At 46.2% G+C, this 16,143-nt stretch overlaps 1 protein-coding gene across 1 annotated transcript; it reads left to right on the top strand.

Annotated features, from left to right (window-relative positions):
* Nucleotides 1-9,983: 9,983 nt before the first annotated feature.
* Nucleotides 9,984-10,928, top strand: LOC120404325 (olfactory receptor 52R1-like). The gene has a single exon (XM_039536621.1). The coding sequence runs from the start codon at nucleotides 9,984-9,986 to the stop codon at nucleotides 10,926-10,928; it is 945 nt and encodes a 314-aa protein (XP_039392555.1).
* The last annotated feature ends 5,215 nt before the right edge of the window (nucleotides 10,929-16,143 follow it).

Here is a 16,143-nt window from a genome sequence, read left to right as displayed (position 1 = left end):
TACAGGAGCCTAAGGATCCGCCAGTAGCCTGCACAAAGTGATCTGAGCTCTACCCTGCTCCACATCTAATGAGCTGCTCAGAGTCTTCACTCAGGGCTCAGTTCTGGTGGAATTCAATGAGGTGTCTCCCTCACATTAAATCAGCTGATCTGATCTATTAGGGGTTCTCACATAATTCCCTCAGACACTCCAGTTTTCCAGTATCACCACCAGCACCACACCTTGTGGGGATGAATGGTTTTGAAAACCAATCCCCCAGTAAAAGAAACAAAAGTTTGTCCCAATCCCAATGGACCAAGCCCCAGACCCAGGTCAATATATAATTCAGATTTCACCAACAAATCACGCTGTTGCCAATCCTTTAGAATCAAATATCTACTATCTAAAGGTTTATTCATAGAAAGAAAGAAATATAGATGACAGTTAAAATAGGTTAAATGGAAACACATACATACAACAATTGCAAAGTTCTTAGTTTAGGCTTGTTTCAGGCTTGATGGGATTACTGCTGATTTAAACCAATCAAGTCTCTGGAGTACAAACATCTCAGCTTAGATGGGTCCTTCAGTCCTTTGTTCAGAGCGTCAGTTTGTAGTAAAGTTTCTCCAGAGGTCAGAAGCAGGATAGAAGACAAAATGGATGGGTTTCAAGGGCCTTTTATATCCTCTGCCAGGTGGAAGGATGCCTTTGTTCTTACTGTGGAAAATCACAGCAGCAAGATGGCGTTTGGAGTCACATGGGCAAGTCACATGTCCATGCATGACTCAGTTTGCAGGTAGAGCAGCCATTGCTCACATGCTACCTTGAACTTTCCCAGGAAGGCTCCTCAGATGTGGATTGGAGTCTCCCTAGGTCCAATGTCAGTTAAGTGTTGCTTGACTGGGCACTTACCCAGAATAGTCCTTTCTCAAGAAGCTGACCAAATAAATGCTTCACTCATGCTACTCAGAATCAAACACATTGGGATATAAGTACATAGCCAATATTCATAACTTCAGATACAAACATGATACACACTTACAGACAGCATAATCCTAACCAGCAAATTACAACCTTTCCACAGACACCTCCTTTGTACAAGCTTTGGGGTAACAATGGGATCTTGGTTGCAATAATGGTCTCTACAGCCACAGTTCCTGTCAATGACGTCACACAGGGGCTGTTTCTCCTGTGTGCGCGAAGGGCCCAGCACAATGGGCCCAGAACTGCAGTGGGGCCTCTGGAGGCTTCCACACAAATAATGATCATAAATAATAAACACAATAATCCACACAAGCAAGGGCCTAACTCCCACCACCCTTCATTGCCTTTAGCTACAGATTAGGTCAATCCATGCTTGGCAGCTACAGAGCGTTAGTCACTTGAATACAGGAAGAAATTTAACCCTGTTCAACTCAGAGAGGAGAATTTGTTCAGTCCATAACAGTATTTAAAACCCAGGTGCTCCCCACAGGCATCTGTCTCCAGATCTATCTGTCTATTATCTACCCCTCCATCCTGGTTATTGACAGGGTATCAGACCCTATGGAGATCTAGGACTAAGCCCTAGTTTTTCTTCCTAATCAACTATAATTTTTACATATACAAATACACAGAGCAGCAATTGCTCTCTGACTCAGGGGAGAGCCGAAGAGTTCTCATCTCCCTTTGGGAAAGTCCCATAATTACAGTTTACCCCTAAAGCTGGATAATTAGCACAGAAGCACAGACCGGCTGGTCTCCAGTCTGTTTGCATCTAGATGCTGCTTCTCCCCTAGAGGCTGAGTGAACCCCCCTGAGACTGCACAGAGCTATATTATAAACTGTGCTCACCCCTATGTCGGCTCTTGGTGTGCGATGCTGCTGCAGATGCTATGGGTCACGGATACCTGAGGGGGATTCCCAGGGAGGACACTTCCATCTCAGAATTCACAGGTACCATCTCTTGCTGAGGAGCTCACCTCCTTGACAAACTTAGTGCAACATGGGCGTGATGGGATAGACAGTAAGTTTGAGGTAATTTCTGCCCTGCATAGCCATTAAACATCCCAGGGCCCTTGCCACAGTGGATGAGTTTGCTCCAGTATTTTCTATGCACACCTGTCCGCCCCAGCTGATGGCTTCCTACCCAAGGTGAATGCATGTTTTCCAGAGACCCAGTGGATCCTCCAGGAGAAAGGTATTAGTTGATGTATAATACAAAGGACGAATTTTGGAGCCCTGGCCCATAGTTTGCTCAGGCTCCACTGAGGCAAAACTCCTCTTGGAACAAGAAGTGAGTAAAGACCTTAAGAGCCAGCTGTGTGTTAATGTATGGAGACTGTCACCTCCTCTTGCATTTCAGGGCTCTGGCTGATAATGTCCAATAATGTCTGTGGCAAGGAGTTACACAGGCCAATTGTGGATTATGTAAACGTTTACCTTTCATCAGTGTCACATGTTCAGACTTTAAAGGGAATTGAATTGTCACAGCAAATAGAAATGCCTGGTCTGCTTTCTTCAGCAATAGATTCATAGAGTTTAAGGTGAGAAGGGACCATTAGATCATCCAGTCTGACCTCCTATATAATACAGGCCATTAACTTTCACCCAGTTACCCCTATATTAAGCCTCTTGACTTGTTTGTCACTGAGGCCTGGTCCACAGTAGGATTTTACATTGTAGAATCATAGAGCCCCAGAGTCAGAAGGGACCAAATGATTAGCTAGTCTGACCCCTTGCCAAGAAACAGGATGTGTTCGGTCTAAACCTTCCCAATGCAGATGGCTGTCCTGCCTCATTCTGAAAACTTCCAGTAAAGGCACTTCCACAACCTTCTGAGTCTTCTGTTCCATTCTTCCACAGTTCATAGTTAGGAAGTTTTTTCCTGAGATTTCATCTAAATCTGCTCTGCTGTAGTTTGAACCCATTGCCTCTCATCCTACCCTTTCTGGCAAGAGAGAACAACTCTCTACCACCTTTTTTATGGCAGTCTTTGAAGTATTTGAGGACGGTTATCATGTCCCTCCTTAATCTCCACTTTTCCAAACTAAACATATCTGGTCCCTTCAGCTTTCGCCTATGGGTGGTACACCATCCCTTGGAACATCTTTGTCAATTGCCGCTGGATCCAGTTTCCCTACATCTTTCCTATACATTGACCTAGCTATTAGTACACTGAAGCGCTATGGCAGCGTTGCTGTGGCACGTTATGGGTTGAGAAGCCCTCAAGTAGATCTTCCAGAAAAGCATCCTGTCCTGCTCTGTAGACATGTGGAATTAGAGAATCCACCAATTCCCCTTGCAGTTTGTTCCAATGGTTAAATCATCCTGAATGCTAAACATTGGTCCTTATTTCCAGCTGAAATGCGTCTGGTGTTTAGCTTCCACCCACTGGGCCTTGTTCTGCCTTTCTCATCTTGATTTAAGAGCCCATTGTTACTATTTAAGATAATTACATGCATTTATTTCAGTCTCTCTCTCACTGTCCAGCATTTTCTCCAGCCTCCAAAAATTTTTGTGGCTTTTTCCTGCACCCTCTCCAATTTTTCTGCATCCCTTTTGAAATCTAGCCCCCAGGACTGCTCATCATTGGTTTCACCAATGCCAGGTGCAGAGGTAAAATCTTTCCCTGGCTCCAACTCACCACTCAGCTCTTTTTTGCATCCAAGGACTGTGTCAGCCCTTTTGGCCACAGCATCGCACTAGGAGCTCACAATGAGCTGGCCATCCACAGTGACCCCTAAATCCTTTTCAGGGTCCCTGTGTTCAATAATACAGTGCCCTAGTCTGTGGGTCAGGCCTGCATTGCCTGTTTTGAGATGGTAAGTTTGCATTTGCTTGTATTAAAACATTTTTTTTGCATGGGCCCTACTCACCAAACACACCAGATCAATCGGTGTGCCTGCCCTGGCCTCCTCAGTGTAACGACTCTGCCCATCTTTGGGTTGTCCACCAATTTTATGTGGAATAATTTTCTATTTGCTCCTATATCATTAATGAAAATATTGAATAGCCTCAGGCCTAGAACGGAACCCTGCAGAGCCCCACCAAAAACAACCCCATCCACCCGACAATGACCCGTGGACAACCTTGCCTGAGATCTGTCTGCTAGCCAGTTTTTAGTCAATTTTATGTCCACTCCACTGATATTGTACAGTCCACATCAGGGGTCGGCAACTTTTCAGAAGTGCTGTGCCGAGTCTTCATTTATTCACTCTAATTTAAGGTTTTGCGTGCCGGTAATACATTTTAATGTTTTTTAGAAGGTCTCTCTCTACAAGTCTATATATTATATAATTAAACTAGTGTTGTATTGTAAAATAAACAAGTTTTTCAAAATGTTTAAGAAGCTTCATTTAAAATTAAATTAAAATGTTGATCTTACGCTGCCAGCCCACTCAGCCCACTGCTGGTCTGGGGTTCTGTTTATCTAGGCTGGCAGCGGGCTGTGCGGGACCTGCGGCCGGGACCCCAGACTGGCAGTGGGCTGAGCGGCTCAGCCCACTGCCGCTCAGGGGTTCCATCCGCCAGCTCCTGCCAGCCGGGATTCCGGCTGCCAGACCCGCTCAGCCCGCTGCCGGTCTGGGGTCCTGGCCCTGCCCACATACAGTGGGTACCTACCTTCTCCCTGGTTCTGGCCCATTCTCTTCCTCTCTCTGCAGTGAGCTCAGGGTGGGAGTGACCGAGCACAGGGCTGGGGGGTGAAGGGTCTGGCCAGGAGCTAGAATGAGGGAGGGGGCTCAGGGTTTGGGTGTAGGGGCACTTACCTGGGCAGCTCCCATTTGGTGTGAGGGGTGCAGGTGGGAATGTGAGTGGGCGTACAGGAGCTCCTGTTTGGTGCTCAGGGTGGGGATGGGGATATGCGGGGAGCATGGGATGTGCGGGGGAGGGGCTGGAGATGTGGGGGTGCAAGAGTCAGGGCAGAAGGATAGACACATGTGAGGGGGGTGCAGGTGTCAGGGTAGGGGGGCTGGGTATGTGTGGGGGTGCCAGAGTCAGGGCTCGGGGCATGCGGGGGCGTGAATGAGTCAGCAGAGGACTAGGTGGTACAAGACTCAGGGCAGGGGCCTGGGGGTGTGTGGGGATGCAGGGCTCAGGGCAGAGGTCTGGGTGATTGCCCCACCAGAACACCCTACCCCCCTCACTCCTTGTCCCAACTACCCCCTCCTGGGACCCCACCCCCTATCTAAGCCTCCTTGCCCCTTGTCCCTTGACTGCCCCCCTAGGACCCTACCCCCCTACCTGTCCCCTGACTGCCCCAACCCTTATCCACACCCCTGCACCCAGACAGACCCCCGGGACTCCCATGCCTATCGAACCCCTCCCCGCCCCTGACAGGACCCCCAGAACTCTGGACCCATACAACCTCCCCGCTCCCTGTTTGCCCAACCCCTCTCCACACCCCTACCTCCTGACAGCCCCCCGCAGAACTCCCAACTCATCCAACCCCTCCAGCTCCTTGTCTCCTGACCACCCCCTCCAGAGACCCTCCCACCCTAACTGCTCCCCCCAGGACCCTCCTTGCTCCCTGTCCCCTGACTGCCCTGACCCCTATGAACCCCACACCCCCTAAAAGACCCCGGGACTCCCACGCCCCATCCACCCCCCCGCTCCCTGACTGCCCCCTCCAGAGACCCCCACCCCAACCACCCCATCCAACCCACCCTGCTCCCTGTCCCCTGACTGCCCCCCCATCCAACCCGCCCCCAGACTCGGACCCCTTACCATGAGGTCCTCCGCTGATCCGGGACTCTGAGATGTGGGGCGGGGCTGCGCGCGGCGGCGGGGCTCCGGATGAGTGGGGAGCATCTTTCCGTCCCCACGGAGCCAAAAGCTGCCCTGCGGGAGCCCGCAACCCCGGCCCCCAGAGCGCTGTACGCGGCGGCAGGGATCATGGGGAAGGCAGGGGAGGGGCCGGCGCTCCAGCCCTGGATCGCGGACCCTGCAGCTTGCCGCGTTGGCAGGATTTTTAATGGCACACTGGGGTCCCGGCAGGCTCCAGTGTGCCATTAAAAATTGACACGCGTGCCATAGGTTGCTGACCCCAGTCTACATTTTTTTTATCTGAATATTTTCCCCTCCTAATTGGAATGCCTCAGAGAAATCTCAGTCTATTGTATTTACACAGTTCCCTTGATCAACCAAATGTGTATTGTCATTAAAGGAAGAAATAAGGTTTATTTTACAAGACCTGTTGTTGACTGGCATTAATTAAATTCCTAAAGTTTTTTTAAACTAGTCCCATACCAGCTTTTCCATTGTTTCTTATCCTTCTTAAATCTTTTTTTAAACTTTCTCTTCATTTTTCATACTTTACGTTTAACACAGAATTTTTCTGTATTTGCATTTTTTTTAAATTGTGAATGAGAGGTGTTGCTGATTGATCAGTTTGTAACTCTGGTGTTTGTAACTCTAAGGTTATATTGGAAATGCTGTTTAACTCCCTCCTTGACTGCTCTTGGACAGGAACGTGTTTCATCCTCTCATACGATGAGCACCTCATTCTGTTTCTTTCCAAATGCAGAACAAAACTATGCCATGAACACATCTACCTTTTCTGAAACATGACCGAGGTTCCTTTCTTTCTCTAGGAATTGTCCTAAACATTTTCTAGGATTTCTTTTGTTCTTTAATAACCTCCTTTTGATTACCCTTAGCATGGATTTTCCCCTGATGTTTTTAAAATCACATATCAATTTGTATTTGCTGTCTATTTTCCCTTTTCACCATTTGTTTGATATTGTTTTCACCCTAATTGCTACCTTCGCTTTGTCAATGAACCAGGTTTTTGTCCAAAGTTGTCCACTTTCTTGAGTGTGGAATCTTGGATTTTTAACTATCTAATAAACTCTATTTAAAGAACTCTTAGTTTTCAATCCCATTTTTGTCTCTCAAGTCTTTCATCCCAATCAACTTTGCTGATAATTTACCTCAGCTTTGGCGAATTAGTTGAAGCACTAAGTGTCTATAGATGTTACTGTTGGGAACTGTTCTCTCTCGATTTGAATGTGATCAGTTCCATTCTTTATTTTTCTCTCCTCTCTCATATGCCCCCTTCTTTGTCTCTTCTCGAAACTAAACAGGCCTAGACTTTCAGTCTGTCCTCATATGGAAGCCTTCCCCATTTTCACAGACTGTCTCAGAAATTCCCTTTTTATCTGCTACATCCTTTATGGAGACTGGGTGGCAAAAACTGTGTGCATGTCCAGAGCAGGTTGTTCCCCATCCCTTTCATTAGGTAGCTGAACATTGTCTTTGTTTTAGCCACCCATGTGAACGAGCAAGTGTCAAGGCTGATTCCCCACGCTGGCACCTTGAGTGCGGAAGGTGGGAGTCTGCAAAAGACCTTAAAAATACCTGGCCACTCCAGGCTTGTATTAAACTCCCAAGGTTATAGATCCCCCTGGCCTTGGTAGTAGTGCTGCCACCAACCAAGTGAAAAAAATGCATCTTAAAATCCAGGAAAACTCACTTGGGAACTTTTCTCTGAAGTCCCTTGGCTTTTCCAGCCCTCTCTCAGGGAAGCCGAGAAAGAAAACAAACAAAAGAAAACCCAGCTGTTGTACCAGCTGATCTCCGAACCCTTGATTCACGTAACTATGTCAGTAGCGTGTGCATAGACCTCTTGTTTTTAAAACTCAAAAATCAAATCATGTTCCTAAAAAGATGATTTTCTTAAAAAAATAAAGAAAACACATCTGGAAAATCAGGGTGTTGCAAGATATTAAAAAAGCAACTGAAATCATTAACACCCAATAACGTCTTCCTTGGGGTCCAGTTTAAAGGTTACAAAGCAAACAGAAGCCCCTGTGTTTAGCACAGAAGACTCGACAAGCCCAAAATAGATACACCTGATCACCTCTAACTTAGCATTTCCTGTTCTACTTGCTTATCTGTAGTTCCAAATGAGTAATATTTAGGTATAAATGCTGATGGTTTTTCAGATCTGGCCCAATCTTTACAGCACACCTGCTGCTCTCTGTCTCTGCAGCCGAGACAAAACAACAACCCTCACAAAGATGGGAAGTTTTTTCTCAATTTTCAAAGTTTCTCGTCTTCCCATTGGCTCTTTTGGCCAGGTGCCAACTCACTTCCTCTTACCTAAGCATTTCAGTGAGACATCTTCACTCTTTACAGGCAAGGCAAGTAGAGAACAGCTACTAAGAAGGATTTTCACAGCTAACTGACTGGCTGGGTGTTCATAAAAGGGGTTCTGCCCCCATCATTTACCACGGCAGGTGTTTCCACTGAGTTGCTGTCAATGACGCCCAGTTCTTTTCCGTGGGGTACGTCTAGCTGGGATGTTCCCCCCAGAGCATGACTTGGCAAAAGTTTGTGGTTTTTTTCCCCATTCTCAGGTTTTGAACAACGGGGTGAATGGGGAACTCCCTACAGCATGGACTCCCTAGCCTGGGTTTCATTGCATTAAGGAACAATGATGGATAACCAGTACCCAACGTCATGTTTCCTGCTATTGCCTATTAAGCTTTACTACACCATGACATGTAGGAATTGTTGACACATGCCATAAAATATGGAATTGGCATTAGTAGGGTCAGTTGTTCATAATTAATTTCTATGAATAATGAAAATGTCTTTTTTTCGGTGTATGAAGAATCATAGAATCATAGAATCTCAGGGTTGGAGGGGACCTCAGGAGGTCATCTAGTTCAACCCCCTGCTCAAAGCAGGACTAATCCTCAACTAAATCATCCCAGTCAGGACTTTGTCAAGCCGGGCCTTAAGAACCTCTAAGAAAGGTGTCAGGGTTCCTTCCCCACTCTGAACTTTAGGGTACAGGACCTGCATGAAAGCCTCCTAAGCTTATTTCTACCAGCTTAGGTTAAAACCTGGTACACTGCTACCACCAAGTGATTTAACAAGAAACAGAGAAAAGACCACTTGGAGTTCCTCTTCCCCCAAAATATCCCCCCAAGCCCTTACCCCCACTTTCCTGGGGAGGATTGAAAATAATATCCTAACCAATTGATTACAAAGTGATCAAAGACCCAAACCCCTGGGTCTTTCAACAATGGAAAAATCAGTCTGGTTCTTAAAAGAAGGATTTTATTAAAAAGAAAATGTAAAAATCATCTCTGTAAAATCAGGATGGGAAATAACTTTACAGGGTAATCAGAGTCAAAGAGCCCAGAGGAATCCCCTCTAGCCTTAGTTTCAAAGTTAAAAAATAAAAACAGGGATAAATCTCCCTCTAGGAAAGGGAACATTCACAAGTTGAGAAAACAAAGATAAACTAACATGCCTTGCCTGGCTGTAACTTACAAGTTTGAAATATGAAAGAATTGCTCAGAAAGATTTGGAGAACATGGACTGATGTCTGGTCCCTCTTAGTCCCAAGAGCGAACAACCCCCAAAACAAACAGCACAGACAAGTATCTTGTCCCGTTATTGGTCCTTTGGATCAGGCGTCAACCAGGCTACCTGAGCTTATTAACCCTTTACAGGTAAAAGGATTTTGGTGTCTCTGACCAGGAGGGATTTTATAGTATTGTACACAGGAGGGCAGTTACCCTTCCCTTTATAGTTATATGAAAAGGAGATTCCACCACCTCCCTAGGTAACCCATTCCAGTGCTTCACCACCCTCCTAGTGAAAAAGTTTTTCCTAATATCCAACCTAAACCTCCCCCACTGCAACTTGAGACCATTGCTCCTTGTTCTGTCTTCTGGTACCACTGAGAACAGTCTAGATCCATCCTTTTTGGAAGGTAGTTGAAGGATGCTGTCAAATCCACCCTTACTCTTCTCTTCTGCAGAGTGAACAATCCCAGTTCCCTCAGCCTCTCTTCATAAGTCATGTGCTCTAGTCCCCTATCTGCTTCACCCATTACAACACCTCCAGTAGTGCATGTAGTGTCTCATATTCACATTATCTCCTCATCCAGGTATTTGTACTGCGACCATCACCCTTGATCCTGTGCACATACAGGAAGTCCGGAGAACATACAGTGCATGCAGGAAATACTGTTCTATCTCAGAGTTGGAGACCTTCACTCGTACTCCATGTCCAACTCCAACACAACCGACTTCACCAACCCCTCCACCTTCATCCTGCTGGGCATTCCTGGCCTGGAGAGAGCCCATGTCTGGATCTCCATCCCCTTCTGTGCCATGTTCATCATAGCCATCTTGGGGAACTTCACCATCCTATTCATCGTGAAGATGGAGCCGAGCCTCCATGGGCCCATGTTCTATTTCCTCTGCATGCTGGCCGTCACCGACCTGGTCCTATCCACATCCATTCTGCCCAAAATGCTGGCAATCTTCTGGTTCAATTCCAGAGAGATCGATTTCAGTGCCTGCCTCACCCAGATGTACTTCGCTGGCTGCTTCTCAGTGATGGAGTCCGGGATCATTGTGGCCATGGCTGTGGATCGGTACGTGGCCATCTGCCATCCCCTGAGACATTCCACCATCCTGACAATCCCCATGGTGGCCAAGATGGGGCTGGCCGTGGTGCTGCGCAGTAGCATGCTCGTACTGCCCTATCCCTTCTTGGTAAGACAGTGGCGATATTGCAGAACCAACATCATCCCCGAGCCATTCTGCGCACACATATCCGTGGTGAAGCTGGCCTGTGGCGACACCCACGTCAGCAGTTACTATGGTCTCTTTGTGCTATTGTGTGTACTGGGTCTGGATGGGATTTTTATTGCCATGTCCTATACCCAGATCCTCAGGGCCATCTTCAGCCTCCCCACAAAGGACGCCCGGCTCAAGACTTTTGGAACCTGCTTCTCCCACCTCTGTGTTATCTTAATCTTTTACGTCCCAGGTCTCTTCTCCTCCCTCACGTACCGTTTTGGAAAGAATGTGCCCCTGCATTCCCATGCTCTTATTGGCAACATGAACCTACTGGTGTCCCCCATGCTGCACCCCATCATCTATGGGGTGAGGACCAAAGAGATCCGGGACAGGCTGCTCTGGTTCATTACTCATAAGGGATGATTAGTTGGGGATTGGTCCTGCTTTGAGCAGGGGGTTGGACTAGACACCTCCTGAACTCCCTTCCAACCCTGAGATTCTATGATTCTATGATTCTAACTAAAGTTTTCTCCTGGTGCTCTGGTTCTGAGACTGAGCTCCGTGAAGCACTGGCTGGTGACATGGTGCTGGGCCCTCTTCCTTCAATCACTTACTGGTCAGTGAAAGAGACATTAAATCCTTTCCTGACCTTACTGTGCTGTGTCAGCATGACAAACTGGGGAATGGTCTGTATAGAACTTATTAATTCTTAGCAGTTAGAAAGGTGGTAACAAATTGGACCCTGAGACCTTGCCCCCTGCCCTACCTATTCCCCAAGGCCCTACTCCTACCCCACCTCCCCTGGGTCCTGGCTTCTCTACTCCCCCCGTCCCAATCTTCTCCACCTCTGTCCCTGCCTCAGCTGGGCTCCCTCTACTCTGGGGCTGGGCTGGGAGATGCTGAACCCTGAATAAGGGCCCTGCCTGTTGGTATGATGTGGCCCCAGCTGAGCAGGGGCAGGCGTGGGTTAATGACCCCAAAGCTCCCCCCTGCCCTGCAGGAACCAGGCACAGTCCGATCCCCTTCTTGGCTGGACTTTCTAGTCCAAAACCAGGTACCTGACAACCCTGCATGGCACCCAGAGAAAGAAGCCAAAAAACAGAGCATCTGGATAAAACCTCGATGAGGGGGAACCGTATTACCTCACCTTTTGTTATAGGAACCATGTGTATTGTTATGTCTTTGGGATTTCCTGTACTCTTCACTCACACACCTTGTGCTAAGGGACAGCGGGCTGGGGCGGAGGCATCTGTTTATAAATACGTTGGTCATTAAAGACTATCAGCCCTAGCGAGATAGAAGAAGGGAGTAACCACATTCTAAATTTAACGTTCTCCAGTTTCTGTGCAGAGGGGCGGGCGTGGAAGGACTGGAACCTCCCCAGAAGGGGGAACAGAGAGAGGAGGGGCTCATCCAGCCCTTTAAATCACAGAGACTGGATGAGCTTGAAGAAGCTGAGGCAGGAGAGAGACAATCTAGGGTTGCAGCAGAGAGTCAGCCTCCAACTGGAGAAGAAGTCAGGAGTTTCAGGAGGTGGCCCCTAGAAACCCTAGAAGGTTCTGACCAATCACAAAGTATGTTCCAGGGTGACATGGATAAAGCAGAGCTACTGGACAACATCGTCCCAACTATACATATACAATGATGGGGTCTGAATTGTAGCCCAATGATTTTAGTTCATTATTCTTTTTTGTGTGATGTTGTTATTAATCAATATGTTATAGTATATATTTTCGCTGTATGTTAATTAGGGTTAAGTTGTGGATTATAGAAGTACAAGACTGATCCGTATTTAGAGGAACCAAGTTTTAGACATGAGTAAGACAAGCTGGAATGCACGAACATGTAACCTGAGGCCTGGCATACTTTAGTTTAGCTATTGTAGGCTTTGGGGGCAAAAAATGATGGCATAAGTGACTGGAAAATAACTTGATGCTCTAAAATAATGGGAAAAGAGGCACTAAGTGATAATATTGTGCAAAATTACTCAGAAGATTAATATTATGTCATAAAAACACCGTAAAAGCACACCTATCTCAGACATGTGTCTTAATCACAGCATATAGGTTGTGCATCAATGGTAAAGAGAATAAATGGAACTTACACAACCTACGGAAGATTGGGGTCCCTTAAGTTTCCAGAGGACACAGACCAATAAGAGAAAAGAGGGTGGACACTTTTATGGACATGCACAGAATGTAGGTATAGACAGAATCCCATTATAAAAAGGGGATGCCCAGAGTGGGAAATTCAGCCCCTATGGGACACTCCAGCAGGAACCACCCGTCTACTGATGAACGAGCGCTGAGAGACCCATGAGACCCTAACACTATTGTTAAGGATGGGAATAGAACTAGATTTGTAACTGGTGCAGAGGGGTTTACAGAATTTCTATATATGCTTGTTTAATTGTAACTTTAATAAAACATATATTGTAGACTAGGCGTTGTACTGATGAATGTATGTGTGGTCACTACCTTTAGTCTTTATCTGTTCCAAGAGACTGTAGATTTATGTGTTCCAAGAGTCAGCCCCACAACCTGAAGCAAATACTCACCAGCAACTACACACCACACAGCAAAAACGCTAATCCAGGAACCTGTCCTTTCAACAAAGCCTGATGCCAACTCTGTCCACATATCTATTCAAGTGACACCATCATAGACCTAATCACATCAGCCATGCCATCAAGGGCTCATTCACCTGCACATCTACCAATGTGATATACGCCATTATGTGCCAGCAATGCCCGTCTGCCATGTACATTGGCAAAACTGGACAGTCTAAATGGACACAAATCTGACATCAGGAATTATAACATTCAAAAACATCAGGAGCACACTTCAATCTCTCTGGCCACTCAGTAACAGATTTAAAGGTGGCAATTTTGCAACAGAAAAGCTTCAAAAACAGACTCCAACGAGAAACTGCTGAACTTGAATTAATATGCAAATTATATACCGTCAACTTAGGTTTAAATAGAGACCGGGAATGGCTGAGCCATTACACACATTGAATCTATTTCCCCATACTAAGTATCCTCACAGCTTCTTGTCAAACTGTCTGAAATGGGTTATCCTGATTATCACTACAAACGTTTTTTTCTTCTGCTGACAATAGCTCATCTTAATTAATTAGCCTCTTAGAATGGGCAACTCCCACCTTTTCATGCTCTCTGTATGTGTATATATATATATATCTTCACTATATATTCCAGTCTATGCACCCGATGATGTGGGCTGTAGCCCACGAAAGCTTATGCTGAAATAAATGTGTTAGTCTGTAAGGTGCCACACGTACTCCTGCTCTTTTTGTAAATTTGAAGCAAGCAGCAGAGGTGACTTTCACTCTGTTAAGCTTGAAACAGTAGCCACCAGAGCCAAAGCCACAGTGCTGTAACACCATCTTAGAAAATTCACTTTAAATAAAATAAAAGGCTACAAAATCAATTTTTCCTTTTATTTTTTCTATCCATGTACACAATGAATTTTGTTATGTACATCAATATTGAGGTAATTTGCAGATGTGCGCCACCAGTAGAAACAAAAAGCCTAAAAATAATATAGTTTTAAAATGTTACCATCGGGCTAATTATTCCAGCCAGGACAGGTTACGTATTTATGTAGAGCCGACCACTATCGGTAACCCTGCAGAAAAGGTCTTGACTGGTATATCCTGGAGCTTCTACCATTCGATCCTGATCACAGGCAGGCTCTCTCTGCCTGCCTGGCCCCCAGAAGCAGCCGTCTGTCTGAGTGCAGGCATGATCCTGCTCTGTAGCACTGTCCCCCCCTGCAGCACTGTCCAAGCAGCTCACATTGGCCCATTTACTGCTACAGACTAGGGACCGAGTGGCTAGGCAGCACTTCTGCATAGAAGGACCGAGAGGTTACAGTCAACAAGAGGCTGGATATGAGTCAGCAGTGTGCCCTTGTTGCCAGGAAGGCCACCGGCATATTGGGCTGTATAAGTAGGGGCATTGCCAGCAGATCGAAGGACCTGATCATTCCCCTCTATTCAACTTTGGTGAGGCCTCATCTGGTGTACTGTGTCTTGTTTTGGGCCCCACACTACAGAAAGGATGTGGAAAAATTGGAAAGAGTCCGGCGAAGGGCAAAAGAAATGATTAGGGGGCTGGAGCATATGATTTATGAGGAGAGTCTGAGGGAACTGGGATTGTTTAGACTGCAGAAGAGAAGACTGCGGTGGGATTTGATAGCAGCTTTCAACTACCTGAAAGGGGGTTCCAAAGAGGATGGAGCTCGGCTGTTCTCAGTGGTACCAGATGACAGAACAAGGAGCAAGGACCTCAAGTTCAGTTTGGCGGGGTCTAGGTTGGATATTAGGAAACACTATTTCACTAGGAGGGTGGTGAAGCACTGAAATGGGTTACCTAGGGAAGTGGTGGAATCTCCTTCCTTATCAGTCTTTTTCAGGTCAGGCTTCACAAACATCTGGCTGGGATGATTTAGTTGGTGTTGGTCCTGCTTTAAGCAGGGGATTGGACTAGATGATTCTAGGCTGGAAAGGCATAACGAGTGGGGTTCCAAAGGGATCAGTTCTGGGTCTGGTTCTTTTCAATCTCTTCATCAACATTTTAGATAATGGCATAGAGAGTACACTTATAAAGTTTGCAGATGATACCAAACTGGGAGGGGTTGGAAATGCTTTGGAGGATAGGTTGAAAATTCAAAATGATCTGGACAAACTGGAAAAATGATCTGCGGTAAATAGGATGAAATTCAATAAGGCAAATACAAAGTACTCCATAGGAAGGGACAATCAGATGCACACATACAGAATGGGAAAGGACTGCCTAGGAAGGAGCACTGCAGGAAGGGATCTAGGGTCATAGTGGAGCACAAGGTAAATATGTGTCAACGGTGTAACTGTTGCAAAAATGCAAACATCATTCTGCAATGTATTAGTAGGAATTCTGTAAGCAAGATACGAGTAGTAATTCTTCCCCTCTACTCCGTGCTGATTTGGCTTCAACTGGAGTATAGTGTCCAGTTCTGAGCGTAATAGTCCAGGAAAGTTGTGAATGAATTGGGGAAAGTCCTGAGAATAGCAACAAAGATGCTTAAATGTCTAGAAAACACGGCCTGTGAGGGAAGATTGAAAGAACTGAGTTTGTTTATTCTGGAGAAGATAAGACTCAGAGGGGACATAATAACAGTTTTCAAGTACCTAAAAGGTTGTTACAAGGAGGAGGGAGATAAATTGTTCTCCTTAACCTCTGAGATTAGGACAAGAAGCAGTGGGCTTGCAGTAGGGGAGCTCTAGGTTGGACATTAGGGAAAACTTCCTAACTGTCAGGGTGGTTAAACTCTGGCATAAATTGCCTAGGGAGGTTGTGGAATCTCCATCACTGGAGACTTTTAAGAGCAGGTTAGTCAAACAGCTGTCAGGGATGTTCTAGATGGTGCTGGTCATTTTGTGAGTGCAGGGGACTGGACTTGATGACCTCTTGAGATGTCTCCCAGTCCTATAATTTTATGATTCTATGATTTCTTCCATGGAGCTCAGGCTGTTAAAATGTCTGCCTGCAGTAAGAAGGAGTGATCTGCTGGGACCCCAGAGGCTAAGGGGAAAGTCCCAGCAACGGCTGAGGTACTCCGAGCAATTCTCCTTGATT

Source organism: Mauremys reevesii, linkage group 1 (genome assembly GCF_016161935.1).
Source record: "Mauremys reevesii isolate NIE-2019 linkage group 1, ASM1616193v1, whole genome shotgun sequence".
Taxonomy (NCBI): domain Eukaryota; kingdom Metazoa; phylum Chordata; order Testudines; family Geoemydidae; genus Mauremys; species Mauremys reevesii.
Note: the sequence above shows the minus strand (reverse complement) of the source record. Positions and strands in the feature narration are given on the sequence as shown.